General features: G+C 43.6%; 1 protein-coding gene across 2 annotated transcripts in view; it reads left to right on the top strand.

Annotated features, from left to right (window-relative positions):
- btk (Bruton agammaglobulinemia tyrosine kinase) overlaps nt 1-16753 on the top strand; it is a 424430-nt gene that overhangs the window by 42005 nt on the left and 365672 nt on the right. For both annotated transcript variants that reach the window (XM_041196306.1, XM_041196307.1), the window contains exons 2-3: nt 2503-2666; nt 16534-16638. In XM_041196306.1, the coding sequence (XP_041052240.1) occupies nt 2503-2666; nt 16534-16638 (269 nt within the window). The remainder of the gene's footprint in view (nt 1-2502; nt 2667-16533; nt 16639-16753) is intronic.

The following is a 16753-nucleotide window of genomic DNA, read 5'->3' as shown; positions in this document are numbered from 1 at the left end:
TGTTGTTGTACAATTCTCTCTCTCTATCAATTCTCTACCCCTCTACTGGGATATTGATTCTTGGATGAGCCACATCTTGCTCAACTAAACACTGGGCCTATCAAAACCATTGACTTAAGCACTGGTTTCAAATCCGTATCCTGTCCATCCATTCCATACCTTTCCCTGACCACTGCATCAGGCAGAACTAGATAGTTTGCAATCCTGGTATCATATCTGAACCTGAGATCAGCTTCCAATCTAACATCCTCTCTATCATTGATAGACTACCCACTTCCAGATCTGTAATATCACCAGTGTCCACCACTGCCTCAGCTCATCTGCTGCTGAAACCCTCACCCACACTGCAGACTCAATTATTCCAATGCTATCTGGGATAGTCTCCCACTCTCTACCATCTGTAAGCTTTAGTACATGCAAAACCCTGCTGCTAACATCCTAACACATACCAAGTCCTGTTCATGCATGATCCCAATCCCTGCTGACTTACATTGCTTAACTTTCCTTCTTTAAGTTGCTCACTTCATGTTTAAATCCCTCCATGGTCTTGCCCCTCCCCTCTGTTGCCTCATCCATCCCTACAATACCTCACAACTCTCATGTCTCCAGATCTTCCTTGTTATGCATTCTCCCCTAGCTTCACCCCACCACTGATGGTCATGCTTTCAGCCATCTAGATATCACCTTCTGGAATTCCTTCCCTAAACCTCTTCACTTCCCCCTTCACCTTTCAGATGCTCCTTAAGGCTTAGGTTTCAGACCTAGCTTGTGGTCTCTGAATTTTTGGTCTTCTTTAACTTGGTGTCCATTTTTCTTTATAAAAGGTCCCACATAAAAAATGAGTTGTTCTTTTGCTTCATGAGGTAGGCCAGGCAAAATGTGTGGAGAGAGAAGCAGAGATAATGTTTCAAGTCAAATATGACTCTTCTTCAGGACTGTCATATTGGACTTGAAATGTTAACTCTGTTTCTCTTTCCATAGATGCTGCCAATCCTGCTGAATTTTTCTAGCACTTTCTGCTTTTATTTCAGATTTCCACATCTGCAGTATTTTTCTTCTATTGTTATTTTGGGTGTTTTTTCCCTTGGCTGCCATTCTATCTGATATCCTCAATAGTTCTTTTCCTAAGACAGTCTCTCTTACCTTCAGGGCCACCCATAACTCCCCTTCCTCAAAAAACACATCCGTGGCTTTTCCAGCCTCACTATTTACTGCCAACCTCACTTTCCTCTCCAAGTTCCTTACAATCTCAAAGTTCCATGGCATCTTTCGCAAAGTCCCTTCCTTCAATCCCTCCAGCTGAGCTCCTGTACTTCTTAAAAAAGGAAAACAATCTTCACCATGACATTCGTTGTGACTGGGACCATGATGTGTGTTCTCCTTGTCCTCTCAGCAACTGTTTACTTGGTTGCCACACCATTCTTCTCCAGCTCCTATCCTCTATTATCTAGCTCTGTTAATCACCCTCACTTGGCTCCACTCTTGCCTATTTAATCGTGGCCAGAGTATCTCCAGCAGTGGAGCTCCTGCCACCCTGACTGCATCATATAGGCAATCCCTCAAGAATCTATCCCTGGCAACTGCTGTTCTTTATCTACATGTTTCTCCTTCTTTATGATGCCACTGTCAGATGTGGGGCCAAGCTCTGAACGTGCTCCACTGACACCCAGGTCCATCTCTCCATCACCTTTCGCTAGTGCTCCACTGCCTTTGTGCTGTCAGCTTGTTTGGATGAGTGTTCACCTCCATCAACTTTGACCCATGCCACAAACTCTGCTCCATCCTCCTGCCCAGCTTCTCTCCCAAGCTGCACAATCACAGCATCCCAGTTGACCCCATGTCCCCAACTTCAGCCCCCATATCTTTATTAGCACAACAAAATCCAGGGAAAACCCATCCTTATTGGGCTGAAGATCCTGTATTTCCAATATGTGCCATGATTTCCCCAGATGCAGTAGAACTGAGGCCAATTTGAAATCCTGTCCCCATCAATTACAATGGAGCCATTCTAAGTCACAACATGACCCTACCCAGTGATTAAGCAAGGCTTTAATTGGGGAATTTTTGAGGTCAACTTGAAAAGACAGCCCTGACATCTGGAGTGGAGCCTCTTTAAGACTCTGCCCCTAATGGCTTTGCAGAACTAGCCTCAAACATGGGGACACTCTATTCAAGAGTGAGCATACTACTGGAATGTTGAGGCATTGGTAATTTATGGACTGTGGGAGGAAATTAAATGAGTGGGTAATGTTCATGACAGGGGTGACTGTAACTGGATTGTGGAAGGTGATTAAATGGGTAGGTGGAGTCTATGATAGGGCAGAGTGTACATGGACTGTTGTGGGGGGGCGGATTAAATTTGTGGGTAGGGTCTATGGTAGGGATGCGTGTACATGGGTTGAGTGATGATAGACATTGATGGACTAGTTGTCCTGTGTCTACCTGGTTGCCAGTGTCCTTTGATTGCTGAGTGAAGACATGTTGTCTGTTTCCCTCTGACAGGATTTCTCAGCGGTTATCTGCCCCCATCAGACGGACTCATGGAGGAGGTGTTCATTAAAAGATCACAGCAGAAGAAAAAGACCTCACCACTCAACTATAAGGAGAGATTATTTATCCTGACTGACTCCAAAATCTCCTACTATGAATATGACAGCGAGCGAACGGTAAGTGTGTGTTTTTAAAAGTTTCTCACCTGGCCCAACGGCAGGTATTAAACCACAACAATGCTCCTAACCAGAGGAATGTGACATTAAACAGTTGTCTTGACCCATATTTTCAGCTCAGCCTCTCTTAGAGGATAACAGCAATTAATTTCCCTTTGCTGTCTTCCCAGTTTCCTCTCCCCCTCCCCAGTAGATACTAAGGGGCCAGATTTTCACCATTGAGTCGGGTAATCTCCCAATTCAGCAGACCCGTCTCAAGGAAACAACTCCCGCACGTACGATTTTTGCTGGAGGGGTTGGGGTCGGGAAGGTGGGGAATCAAGTTGGGGCCAATGCTTCAGGAGGCAGTTCATAGGCAGCCACAGAGGTAGGCAAGTGCCGAACCGTCTGTTTAGAAAGCCAGTCTCAGTTCTCTGGGACTTATGTCCAGTTATATGAAAGGTTGTTAGGCTCTCTAGCCCTCACCCCTCACACCCTTACCCACTCTCCATGTCACCCATATCCCTCACCATGCTGCTTCACTGATGCTCCCTTAAAACCCCCATGCCAATATCCATGTCTCCTCACAAGCTCCCTCCACCACCACCAGCAGTCACACTCCCTCATCCCCATGTTGCCTCCATGCCTCCCATGCACCCCATGCCACTTCCATAGCCATACACCCAGTATCCATCACAGAAACATAGAAAATAGGAACAGGAATAGGCTATCCGGCCCTTCGAGCCTGCTCCACCATTCATTATGATCATGACTGATCAACCAACTCAATAGCCTGCTCCTGCTTTCTCCGCATATCCTTTGATCCTTTCGCCCAAGAGCTATATCTAACTCCTTCTTGAAAATATACAATGTTTTGGCCTCAACTACTTTCTGTGGTAGTGAATTCCACAGGCTCACCACTCTCTGGGTGAAGAAATTTCTCCTCATCAGGGTCCTAAATGGTCTACCCTGTATCCCCACACTGTGACCCCTGGTTCTTGACTCCCCCACCATCAGGAACATCCTCCCTGTGTCTACCCTATCTAGTCATGTTAGAATTTTATAGATTTCTATGAGATCCCCCCCCTCATTTTTCTGAACTCCAGCGAATATAATCCTAACCGACTCAATCTCTCCTCATATGTCAGTCCCGCCATCCCAGAAATCAGTCTGGTAAACCTTCGCTGCACTCCTTCTATAGCAAGAGCATCCTTCCTCAGATAAGGAGACCAAAACTGCACACAATATTCCAGGTGTGGTCTCACCAAGGACTAGATATCCCTGCTCCTGTACTTGAATCCTCTGGCTATGAAGGCTCACATACCATTTGCTTTCTTTACCGCCTGCTGCACCCACATGCTTACCTTCAGCAATGGTGTACAAGGACACCATCATGGGCTACCTCATGTAGAGATGAAAAAAATGAACTGCTAATCATCTAATCGAGCTCTCACTCATATACACTTGGTACGGAAAACAACGCTTATTCATGAACTCCAATCAAAACTTAATCCCCTTTTGGTTAATTTGTTGTAAATCAAACGATTCAGTAACCTCAACAAAGACAGCGTATCCAAAGACAGCTGCAGCCTTTTTTTTTCATCTTTAAAGGGCTGGGGATTTAAACCACTTCAGATCAGGAAACTTGAACAGATCTTATCCCCCCCAATCAAGTGCATTTATGCTTCCTCCATAAATTCGTGACTCTCACACTGTGGGTAAAAGCCCTTCGAACAGTGAAAATGGCATCTGTTTGAATGCAGCACTGAGTTCGAATGACCCTGTTGAGTATGGGTTTCCCATTTCGTGATTCTGAGGCAAGGGAAGGGTCATTGAATATTTTTAAGGCAAAGGTGGGTAGACTCTTGACTAACAAGTGATTCAAAGGTTATCGGGGGTAGGCAGAATGTGGAGTTGAAGCCACAATCAGATTAACCATGATCTTATTGAATGGCGGGGCAGGCTCGAGGGGCTGAATGGACTACTGCTCCTAATTGGTATGTTCCTGTTCACGCCTCGCCCCTTTCCCCACCAGCAAAAATGGCATCTGCCAGAAATAGCTGTGGGATTCTACATCCAGGTCCCGCCTGCCATTTTTAAAGCTTCCAAGGTTGGCCCAACTCCCACTGGGGCATCAGCTGTGTGGCTCCATCCTATGTTCTCTCCTGTACTCCCGCAGTGGACATCTTTTGTTGGGTGATTTTTGAACAATGATGGCAGGGCAGGTGATGTGTTTCAACTGTAGCATGTGGGAGCTTGTGGACATCAGTGTGATCCACGACAACCACATCTGTAGTAAGTGCCTGTGGCTTGGGGAACTTTGGCTCTGAGCTGATAAGCTGTAGTCCGAGCCACAGCATTCTGATGCATCATGGAGGGGGAAAGTTACCTGGACACTTTGTTCCAGGAGGCAGTTAGGTGATTTTGATTTAGTCTGTGGTCAGGGACACAAGGGTGTGATTGTGAGTGAGGCTGGGTAGAGGATCAAAAAGGTAGCATTGGAAGAGCATTGCAATTGTCCAAAAGGATCAAGGTCCTTGCAGCTTGTGTGGGTGCGAACAGGAACTGCAGGGAGGATGAGCAAACTGACCATAGCATCATAGTATGGGGCCATTCAAGTGGGGGAAAGTAAAAAAGTTGTAGTGGGGACAGTGTAGTTAGGGAGGTACATCCACTGATCTGCAACCAAGAGTGGGAGTCCCAAAAGCTTTGCTGTCTGCCCAGTGCCAGGATTCACCTCATCTATTCATGGCTGGAGAGAAAATTGGAGTAGGAGGAGTAGGATCCAGTTTTTGTGGCCCACTTGGGTACCAAAGTCATAAGTAGGAATAAGAAAGATGTTCTGCTAAGGAAGTATGAACAGCTAGGGCCTAAATTAAGAAGCAGAACCTCAAAGGTAATAATCTCTGGATCACTACTGGAGCCATGAGCAAATTGGCATAGGATAAATCAGATTAGAGAGTTAAATGCGTGGCTCAAAGACTGATGTAGGAAAAATCAATTTCAATTCATGGGACATTGGCACCAGTACTAGGGAAAGTTGGATGGTCTTCACCTGAACTGTGTTGGGACCAGTGTTCTGGTGAGCTGTATAACTGAGGCAGTTATTTACTTACTTAGAATTAATTCCTCCGGCCCTGTGCAGGTCAATGGGCAGCAAGACTCCATAAATGGCCCTGATCCATCACAATCTCTTTCACTGCAGCCCAGGTGATGTTCCACTCTTGAAAGTCCCCCTTTAATGTACTTTGCCAGGTCTTCTTCCTCTGTCTGGTGGTGTCCATTCTACTACCACTCTGGTGGGGCATACATCTAGGAGGTGAAACATGTATCCTGCCAGCCTCAGTCACCTCTCTGCCACAATGTCCCACAGGCACCTCTGACCAATTCTCAATAGTCCAACTTCATTAATGATGCTGTCTCTCCATATCATGCCCAGAGGGCTTTAAACTAAATAATGGAGTGGAGGGAAGCGGGGCAGGGTTGGTGGGGGATTGTGTGAGGAAGATTCACTTGAGAGAAATTTGGAAAGCTAAAGAGAAAGGGCACAGCAATAATGCAGGGTAATGATAATGTTAACCAGAGTGTGACAGGAAAAGACAGAATGTAGAAATATAAGACTGCACCAGAAAATCAGGTCAGAGCAGGGAAAAATTATAAAAAGACAGAATTAAAGGCTCTTTACCTGAATGACAGATGAATTGATGATACAAATAAAAATAAATGAGTATGATATGATAGCCATTACAGATGTATGGTTGCAAAGTGACCACAGCTGGGAATATGAATATTCAAGGGTCATTTTAGAAGGACAAGAAGAAATAAAAGGGGGTGGGGTAGCTCTGTTATTAAAGGATAAGAGCAGTACAGTAGTGAGGAATGATGTTGGTTTGGAGGATCAAAATGTAGAATAATAGTTTTTAGAGAAAGTTTGGGTGGAGATAAGAAATAGCAAAGGAAAGAAGTCACTAGTGGAGTGGTTAATAAGCCACCCTGATAATAACTACACTGTAGGACAGAATATAAATCAAAAAATAATGGGGGCCAAGGTAGAAGCGTTCATGTCGCGGCCCTGTTTCAACCAATTCTAGCACCACCACGCACAGCAAGTAGTGTATACAACATTTTCGTACTGCTGATTTGATCAAGCACCAACATCATGCCTGAATATGGAAGCCGTCGATGTCAGAAACACGGGTCTTTTTCAAGACCGACATTGACTGTTATATCTGCTAACATTAAAGTGTTCTCTGTAGCTAAACAAAACATCCTCGCTACATTATGCAATGAGTTGCAGTGTGATGTCCTCTGCCTGCAGGAGACACACAGAGGAAATGAGAACAACTGCCCAAAAATACAAGGAATGTTCCTGGTTATTGAAAGACCTCATTGACAATATGGCGGTGCTGTATTTGTTAGAGGTAGTTCAGTTGTAGAAGCCACTTCTAAAACAGAGGAGGAGAACATCGAAATTCTAACTGTAGAGCTGAGCAAAGTAGTAGTGACCTCAGTGTACAAGCCACCCCTGGCACAGATTTCAGCTTCTCTAACCCTGTACCCAACCTGCACAGTAAACCACAGATCCTCATTGGAAACTTTAATAGCCACAGTATCCAATGGGAGTACAAGGAGTCTAACAACGATGGAGAAGCAGTCAAAGAATGAATGGATGCTAACCAGCTTAGTCTCATACACGATCCTAAATTGCCAGCCTCCTTCCACAGGGCCTGCTGGAAGTGTAGTTATAACCCAGATCTTGCCATTGTCAGCAACTACATCACTGGCTTCTGCAAGAAGCTTGTCACAGACCCAACACCACAGACACAACATCATCCTATTGGTATCCAGGTAAATGCAGCAGTGTTACCAACCGTCGTACCATTCAAAAGGCGCTTCAACTTCAAGAAGGCTGATTGGAAAGGGTTCACATGAGCACTTGACCACAAGGTTAAACACATTAAACCACTACCTGAGCACTATAATCTGTTTGCAAAAGCTGTCAGAAAACAGTCAGAAGGAAGATCCCCCGAGTTTGTAGAGCACACTACATCTCTGGTCTCACCAAGGAGAATGCTGAACTCTACTGGGAGTATGTCTCAATGTTTGAATCTGACCCCTTCTCAGAGGAAACAATATCTACCGGTGAGAGGGTGATGTTAAGTATCTCTCAAGAGCGTCAAAACACCTGGGACACCTTGATAGAGACAACAGATCTTACAAAAAACCGCAAGAAGTCATCTCTCATACGCAAACTTGGAGGCGACCCCAAGAAAGCTGCTCAACATCCAAATGTGTCTAATAACCAAGTTGCACACCAGTTGCTCCTAAATGGAAAAATCAACAAGAAACAACCAAAAGCACAACTAGATAGGAAGAGGTACAGCGATGACCCTGGCTTCACTGGACCATTCACCATGGAAGAGCTGGAAACTGGTATATTTAGTCTAAAACACGGGAAAGCAATTGGTCTTGACAACATAGCAACGGAGCAGATAAAGCATTTTGGACAGCAAGCAAAGTAATGGCTCCTGCAATTGTTCAACCACTGCCTGGCAACACACAAGCAACTAATATTTGGCAGAAGGCACATGCAATAGCACTATCAAAGCCCAGAAAAGATCCCTTAGATCCTAAGAGTTTTCGGCCAACTTCACTGCTTTGACACACCAATAAGCTGTTTGAACGCCTGATACTCAACTGTAGTTGAGAAGATTATTCCAGAGCAAACAGGTTTCTGCCCCGGCAAATCAACAACAAGCCAACTGCTCAACCTCACACAACATATCGAAGATGGTTTTGAGCAAGGAATGGTAACAGGTGCTGTTTTTGTAGACCTGTCAGCAGAATACGATACAGTGAACCATAGATGTCTCCTCTGCAAGATCCTAGAGATGACAAAAGATATTCACTTAACAGAGCTGTTAGAAAGCATGCTTCAGAATCGCCGGTTCTATGTTGAACTAGGTGGGAAGCGCAGCAGGTGGCATATTCAGAAGAATGGTCTTCCTTAGGGAAGCATGCTGTACAACATCTGCACAAATGACCAACCTATAGACAGTGTCACATGCCGTTTTATATATACTGATGACTTATGTGTCACTGCCCAAAGCACTGATTTTAACACTGGGGAGAAAACGCTTTCTGAGGCCTTGGAGGGACTAACATCCTACTATTCAGAAAACCACCTTCGTGCAAACCCATCAAAGACGCAAGTTTGTGCATTCCACCTCAGAAACCGTGAAGCCAAATGCCAGCTTAATGTAACCTGTTGTGGAGCAACACTGATGCATTGCGAGCACCCTATCTACTTAGGAGTCACCCTTGACAGATGCCTCACCTTCAAGAACCACATCGAAAAGACAAAGGCAAAAGTGAGCGCACGAAATAACATCCTGAATAAGCTCACTAACACAAAATGGGGAGCAAGCTCGAAAACATTGCAAACCAGTGAACTTGCTCTTTGCTATTCCACTGCTGAATACGGCTGCCCTGCATGGAAAAGATCTACTCATGCTAAGAAGATGGATGCTGATCTGAATGCAAGCTGCCAACTTATCACAGGTTGTTTAAAACCAACAAACACCAACAGCCCATATATCCTGGCGGGTATCGCTCCCCCTGATATAAGAACGGTAGCCAGCAAGAAAGAGTGACTCTGTTAAACATCAGATGAGAGGCACCCTCTACACGGTCATACACCTACACCCAGCTGCCTAAAATCAAGGAAGAGCTTCATGAACAGTGTTGTTCCATTACAATCAACCCCATCTGAAGCCCGCATCGCCTTGTGGAAAGGCTGGCTCGCCAGTCTCAAACAACGCCCAGCGATGGAAATTCTACTGATGAAAGCCTTCCCCCAGGAGCTAATTGCAACTGGGCAACCTGGAAGTGCCTTAACAGACTTAGGACTGGTGTAAGTCGTTCAAAGGTGTCACTAAACAAATGGGGATATACAACCAGCCCGACAACTTGTGAATATGGAACTGAGCCACAGACTATGCAACATCTCTTGCAATGCCTATCACGAGAGGAACCCTGCCCGGTTGCAGATCTTGCCGAATTCAACAACAAGACACAAAAATATGTCCAGTTCTGGCTGGGCCATGTATAGATTGTCCGTGGACATGATAAAAAAAAAAATGGGGGCTTGTAAGAAAGGTACTGCAATGATTGTGGGAGAGTTTAATCTTCATATAGATTGGACAAATCAAATTGGCAAAGGTAGCCTGGAGGATGAGTTCATAGAGTGTATTTAGGATGGCTTCTTAGAACAAGATGTTATGGAACCAACCAGAGAATAGGCTATTTTAGAGCTGGTAACCTGTAATAAGACACGATTAATTAATGATCTTATAGTGAAAGATCCTCTTGGTAAGACTGATCATAGCACGATGGAATTTCACATTCAGTTTAAGGGTGAGAAATGTGGGTCTGAAACTAAGGTCTTAAACTTAAATAAAGGCAATTATAAAGGTATGAAGACAGAATTTGCTAACATAGAATGGGAAAAAAGGTTAAAAGGGAAGGCAAAAGAGAAGGAGTGACAGACATTTAAGGAGATGTCTCATAATTTTTACAGCCAGAGTGCTTGAGAAAAGCAATGGGGCCATTTACAGAGAGAGCACTTGTGAAAAGCAGTGGGGCCGTTTACAGAGAGAGCACTTGTGAAAAGCAGCGGGGCCGTTTACAGAGAGAGCACTTGTGAAAAGCAGCGGGGCCATTTACAGAGAGAGCACTTGTGAAAAGCAGCGGGACCATTTACAGAGAGAGCACTTGAGAAAAGCAATGGGGCCATTTACAGAGAGAACACTTGAGAAAAGCAGCGAGGCCATTTACAGAGAGAGCACTTGAGAAAAGCAGTGGGGCCATTTACAGAGAGAGCACTTGAGAAAAGCAGCGGGACCACTTACAGAGAGAGCACTTGAGAAAAGCAGTGGGGCCATTTACAGAGAGAGCACTTGAGAAAAGCAGCGGGGCCATTTACAGAGAGAGCACTTGAGAAAAGCAGTGGGGCCATTTACAGAGAGAGCACTTGAGAAAAGCAATGGGGCCATTTACAGAGAGAGCAATTGTGAAAAGCTGTGGGGCCATTTACAGAGAGATCACTTGAGAAAAGCAGCGGGGCCATTTACAGAGAGAGCACTTGAGAAAAGCAGTGGGGCCATTTACAGAGAGAGCACTTGTAAAAAGCAGTGGGGCCATTTACAGAGAGAGAGTATGAGAGGAGCAGCGGGACCATTAACAGTGAGAGAGTAAGAGGATTATTTCCTTTAACAATGAAAAAGTGCGAGGAGAGAGAGAGACCATTGAATACCATGAGAGGGAAAAGAGTGCAGAAAGCAGCTGATTGGTGAGTAGGATTGCTGAGTATTTCTAGTCTTCAAAGTAAAACTAAGGTCTTTAATTTGTGTTTAGGATTCTAGTCTTTTTTTCTCTTCTTATAGATAGCTTGTTAAATATATGATCGATACTGGTGTGTATAAAAAATAATTAGAATAAAGTGTAAAGAACAGGGATATTAGAGTAATTAGGTAATAATTTGAATAAATACAATAGCTATGGCAGGTAGGGTGATGTGTTGCTGCTGCAGCATGTGAAAGCTGCTGGACATCAAGGTGATCCAGAACGAACACATCTGTACCAAGTGTTTGCAGCTGAAGAACTTTGGATCCAAGTTTAGGAGCTGGAATATGAGCTGCAGACATCGCACCACATCAGGGAGGGGGAAAGTTACCTGGACAATTTGCACCAGGAGGCGGTCATACCCCCTAGATTAGGTCATTCAAATTTGGTCTGTGATCAGGGACAGGAGGGTGCATCTGCAGGCAAAGCAGGTATGGAGGGGCCCAGGGGGTAGCATTTGAGGAGCCTCAGCCCCTGCAACTGTCCAACAGTTACAAGATTCTTGCAAGCTGTGTGGGCGAGAGCGGGGACTGCAGGGAGGATGAATGAACTGACCACAGCACTGTGGTACAGGGAGCCATTCAAGTGGGGGGAGGAAACAAGAAAGTAGTAATGGTAGTGGACAGTATAATTATGGGAATAGATACTGTTCTCTGCAGCTGTGAGTGTGAGTCCCGAAGGATGTGTTGCCTGCCCAATGCCAGGCTTAAGGACATCTCTTCAGGGCTAGAGAGGAACTTGGAGTAGGAGGGAAGGGATCCAGTTGTCGGTCGTCCACATTGATACCAATGACATTGATAGGATTAGAAAAGAGGTTCTTCTGAAAGAATTTGAAGAGTTAGGAGCTAAATTAGAAAGCAGAACCTCAAAGGTAATAATCTTGGGATTACTTCCTGAGCACATGGCAAACTGGCATATGAAAGGAATGGGTTTCAGTTCATGCAACACTGGCATCAGTACTGGGGTCGAAGGGAGCTATTCCGGTGGGATGGGCTTCACTTGAACCGCGCTGGGACCAGCTTCCTGGTGAACCAAATAACTGGGGCCATAGAGAGGGGCAGAGTTCTGGAAAGGGGATATGTGGGCTTACAAAGCAAAAAGATTTGGTAGCCTTGCAGGGCAGCTATTTAGGTAATGATACCCAGAGTGTGACAGGAAGGAACAAAGTGTGCAAACATAAAGAAACAGCAGCAAATATGTCAAAGGGGGGAAAAATGGTAAAAATGCAAAATTAATGGCTCTTTAATTAAATGCACATAGTATTCGGAACAAAATAAATGAATTAAGGGCACGAACAGAGGTTGATGGGTGTGATGTTATAGCCATTATGCTGCTGTGTTTACAAGGAGATCAAAGCTGGGAACTAAATATTCGGGGTATGAGATTTGTCGAAAGGACAGGCAGGAAGGAAAGGGTGGTGGGGTAGCTTTGTTAGCACGAGATGTAATAAGTATGATAGCAAGAAAGGATCTTGGATCGGAAGATGTAGAATCCATATGGGTGGAGGTAAGAAATAACAAGGGGAATAAGACACTGGTGAGAGTAGTCTATAGGCCCCTGAACAGTAGCTGTACTATAGGACAGAGAATAAATCAGGAGATAATGAGGGCATATAAAAAAGGCAGTAGATTAATCATGGGTGACTTTAATCTTCATGTAGATAGGGAAAATCTAATTGGCAGTTGTAGCCATGAGCAAGAATTCATAGAGTGTATTTGGGACAGTTTCCTAGAACAATATGTTGTGGATCCAACCAGGGATCAGGCTATTTTGGATCTGGTAATGTGTAATGAGGCAGGTTTAATCAATGGTTTCAGAGTAAAAGAGCCCAAGGAAGCAGTCACCATAACATGGTAGAATTTAGCATTCAGTTTGAGAATGAGAAACTTGGGTCAGAGACAACTGTGCTAAACTTAAGTAAGGATAATTACAAAGGAATGAGGGCAGAGTTGGTTAGAGTGGACTGGGATAGGATCTTAGCAGGAAAAACGGTTGATGAACAATGGCAGACGTTTAAGAAAAGATTAGTGGTAAGCTAGAGAATTGGGAAAGTTTTGAAAACCAACAAAAGATGACCAAAAAAATAATGAGGGAGAAAATAAACTTTGAGGGTAAACTAGCAAGTAGTATAAAAATGGACAGTAAGAACTTCTTTAAATATATAAAAAGGAAGAGAGGGACCAAAGTGAAAATAGGCCCCTTACAGAATGAGACTGGGGAAATAATAATGGGGAACCAGGAAATGGCAGAGGAGTTGAGTAAATACTTTGCTTCAGTCTTCACTGTAGAAGACCCTAATAACATTCCAATATTAAATAATCAAGGGGCAAAAGAGGGGGAGGAAATAAATACAATAACTGTCAGTAGAGAAAAAGTACCATGGAAACTAATGGAGCTAAAGGCTGATAAGTCCCCTGGACCTGATGGGTTGCATCCTAGGATATTAAAGGAAGTAACTACAGAGATAGTAGATGCACTGGCAGTAATGTTCCAAGAATCCTTAGATTCTGGAAAAGTCCCAGAAGATTGGAAAACTGCCAATGTAACACCCTTATTCAAAAAGGGAAGGAGACATAAAACAGGTAGCTTTAGGTCAGTTAGCTTACATCTGTTATTGGGAAAATGTTAGAGACTATTATAAAGGATGTAATAGCAGAGAATATAGAATTACATAATCTAATCAAGCAGAGTCAGCATGGCTTCATTAAAAGAGAAATCATGCCTGACAAATTTATTAGAATTCTTTGAGGAGGTAACAAGCAGGATTGATAAAGGGGAACCAGTAGATGTAATATATTTAGATTTCCAAAGGGCGTTTGATTAGGTACCACATGTAAGGCTACTTAATAAGGTAAGAGCCTATGGTGTTGGGGGTAGTATATTAGCATGGATAGATGATTGGCTAACTAATAGAAGACATAAAGTTGGGATAAGGGGGGCATTTTCAGGATGGCAATCTGTAACTAGTGGAGTGCCACAGGGATCAGTGCTGGGGCCTCAATTTATTTACAACATATTAATGACTTAGATGAGGGAAATTAATGTACTGTCACCAAATTTGCGGATGATACAAAAATAGATGGGAAGGCAAGTGGTGAGGATGACACAAAGAGTCTACAGAGTGATAGACAGGTTAAGTGAGTGGGCGAAAACTTGGCAGATGGAAGATAATGTGAGAAAATGTGAGGTTATGCACTTTGGCAGGAAGATAGAGGAGTTGAATATTATTCAGATGGAGAAACACTGCAGAAGGCTGCAACACAGAGGGATTTGGGACTCCTTGTTCATGAATCCCAAAAAGCTAACATACAGGTTCAATGGATAATAGGGAAGACAAATTGAATGTTGGCCTTTATTTCAAAGGAAATAGAGTATAAAATTGGGAATTCTTGCTAAAACTATACAAGGCATTTGTTAGACCACATCTAGAATACAATGAACAGTCCTGGTTCCCTTTTCTAAAGAAAGATATACTCGCCTTGGGGGCAGTTCAGAGAAGGTTCATAAAGTTGATTCTAGGTATGGAGGGATTTTCTTATGAGGAGAGATTGAGCAGGTTGAGCCTGTACTCATTGGAGTTTAGAAGGATGAGAGGCGACCTTATTGAAATCTTAAGATTCTTAGGGGGCTTGACTGGGTAGATGCTGAGAGGTTGTTTCCCTTTGTGGGAGAGCCTAGGACCAGACGGCATAATCCCAGAGTAAGGGGTCACCCATTTAAAACAGAGATGAGAAGGAATTTCTTTTCTCAGAGTGTAGTTAATCTGTGGAATTCTTTACCACAGAGGGCTAGGTCGTTAAGTATATTCAAGGCAGAGATGGTGAGTTTTTTAATCAGTAAGGGAATCAAGGGTTATGGGGACAAGGCAGGAAAGTGGAGTTGAGGATTATCAGATCAGCCATGATCTCATTGAATGACGGAGCAGATTCAGTGGGCTGAATGGCCTACTTCTGCTCCTTCACCTTATGGTCTTATGGTCTTAAAAATATATTCCATCGAAAGGAAGACTGTAAGAGAAAGACTCAGCACCCGTGGCTAACTAAGGACATTAAAGATGGTATTAAATTGCTAAAGAAAAAATATGTACGATGGTATGCAGGTGTACTAATAGAAATATGTCAGCTTCATGCCATGGTTTTCCTTTTCTATTAATGCCTGTTACTCTCTCTCTCCCTTTCTCTCTGTCTCTCCCTCTCTCTCTCTCTCTCTCTCTCTCTCTTTCTCTCTCTTTGCTTCTGTCTCTCACTCTGTCTCTCTGTTTCTATCTCCCTCTCTGCCTCTCTCTCTGTCTGTCTTTCTCTCTCTCTGTCTCGGTCTCTCTCTCTGTCTGTCTCGGTCTGTCTGTCTCTCCCTGTCTCACTTTCTCTCTCTATGTCTTGCTCACTCTCTCTCTCTCTATCTCTCTCTCTCTCTGTCTCGCTCACTCTCTCTGTCTCACTCTGTCTCTCTCTCTCTCTCTGTCTGTTTGTCTCTTTCTCTTTCTCGCTCTTTAGCACTTTTTCTGTCTTTTTTCCCCTTATTTCTCCCATGGGAGCCATGCTTATGGAATATTTTTTCTTGATTTTCTTGGGAGTGACATTCTTTATGAATTCTGATAAGGGTAATGAGGCAGGTTGTGTCATGATTTATGGAAAGGGGGCTTCAATTCGGGGGACCTTTGGGAATTTTAAGGAACATTGGTTCAATTTATGTGACTTTTCTAGTGTTATTGTCTCATTATCTTAAATGCACTGAGATGATTTTTAGTCCAAGTCAGATTTTTGTGATGGTGTAATTTTTCATTTCATTGCTAATTATTAGCTTTAATGAATAAGTAATATACCCGCAATGAATTTCTGAAAAGACAAGAAAGTTGAACTGAATTGAAATTTAAGGAAAAGAGGTACAATGATGCAAAGATTGGTGATAGGCCACAGGACTGAGAAAGATTTAAAAACGAGCAAAGGATTACTAAAAGAATAATAAAGCTAGAGAAACTGGAGTATGAGAGAAAACTAGCAAACAATATAAAAATAGACAGTAAAACCTTCTACAAATATATCAAAAGGAAGAGAGTAGTTAAGCAAAGTGTTGGCCCCTCAGAGGGTGAGATTGGGGAATTAATAGTGGGAAACAAAGAAATGACAGAGACTTTGAACGAGTATTTTGTAAATGCCTGTCCAGAAGACACAAAGTGAATAGTAGAAAATCAAGAGACAAAAATGAGAGAGGAGCTTAAATCAATCCTAATCACTTGAGAAAGTGCACTATTCAAGAAAGGAATGATCCGTTAAAGCAGGAAACTATACTCAGCACCTTCAAGGGAAGGGGAAAGAAAGTTAGCGCCTTCAGGGAAGTGAGGGGAGAGAGAGTCAGCATCTTCAGGGGAGGGGGGAGAGAGAGTCAGCACCTTCAGGGGAGGGGGAGAGAGAGTCAGCACCTTCAGGGGATTGTGGGAAATCACTTATATATTGAAGAATTTAATGTCATTCTGTTTTCTGTCCAGAAACGAGGGGGCAAGAAAGGGTCAATCGAGATGGAAAAAATCAAGTGTGTGGAAACAGTAGTTACCGAAGATAACTGTCCTCTGGATAGGCAGTACCCATTCCAGGTTAGTGTGTGAATGTTAACACTGTGACAGGATCAGCCTGTTGGCAAATAGAGTACAGGAATCCTGGAACACAAGGAGGCCAATCCACCATCAAACCTGTAACACCATTAAATTA

The sequence above is a fragment of the Carcharodon carcharias genome, chromosome 9 (genome assembly GCF_017639515.1).
Source record: "Carcharodon carcharias isolate sCarCar2 chromosome 9, sCarCar2.pri, whole genome shotgun sequence".
Lineage (NCBI taxonomy): Eukaryota > Metazoa > Chordata > Chondrichthyes > Lamniformes > Lamnidae > Carcharodon > Carcharodon carcharias.
Note: the sequence above shows the minus strand (reverse complement) of the source record. Positions and strands in the feature narration are given on the sequence as shown.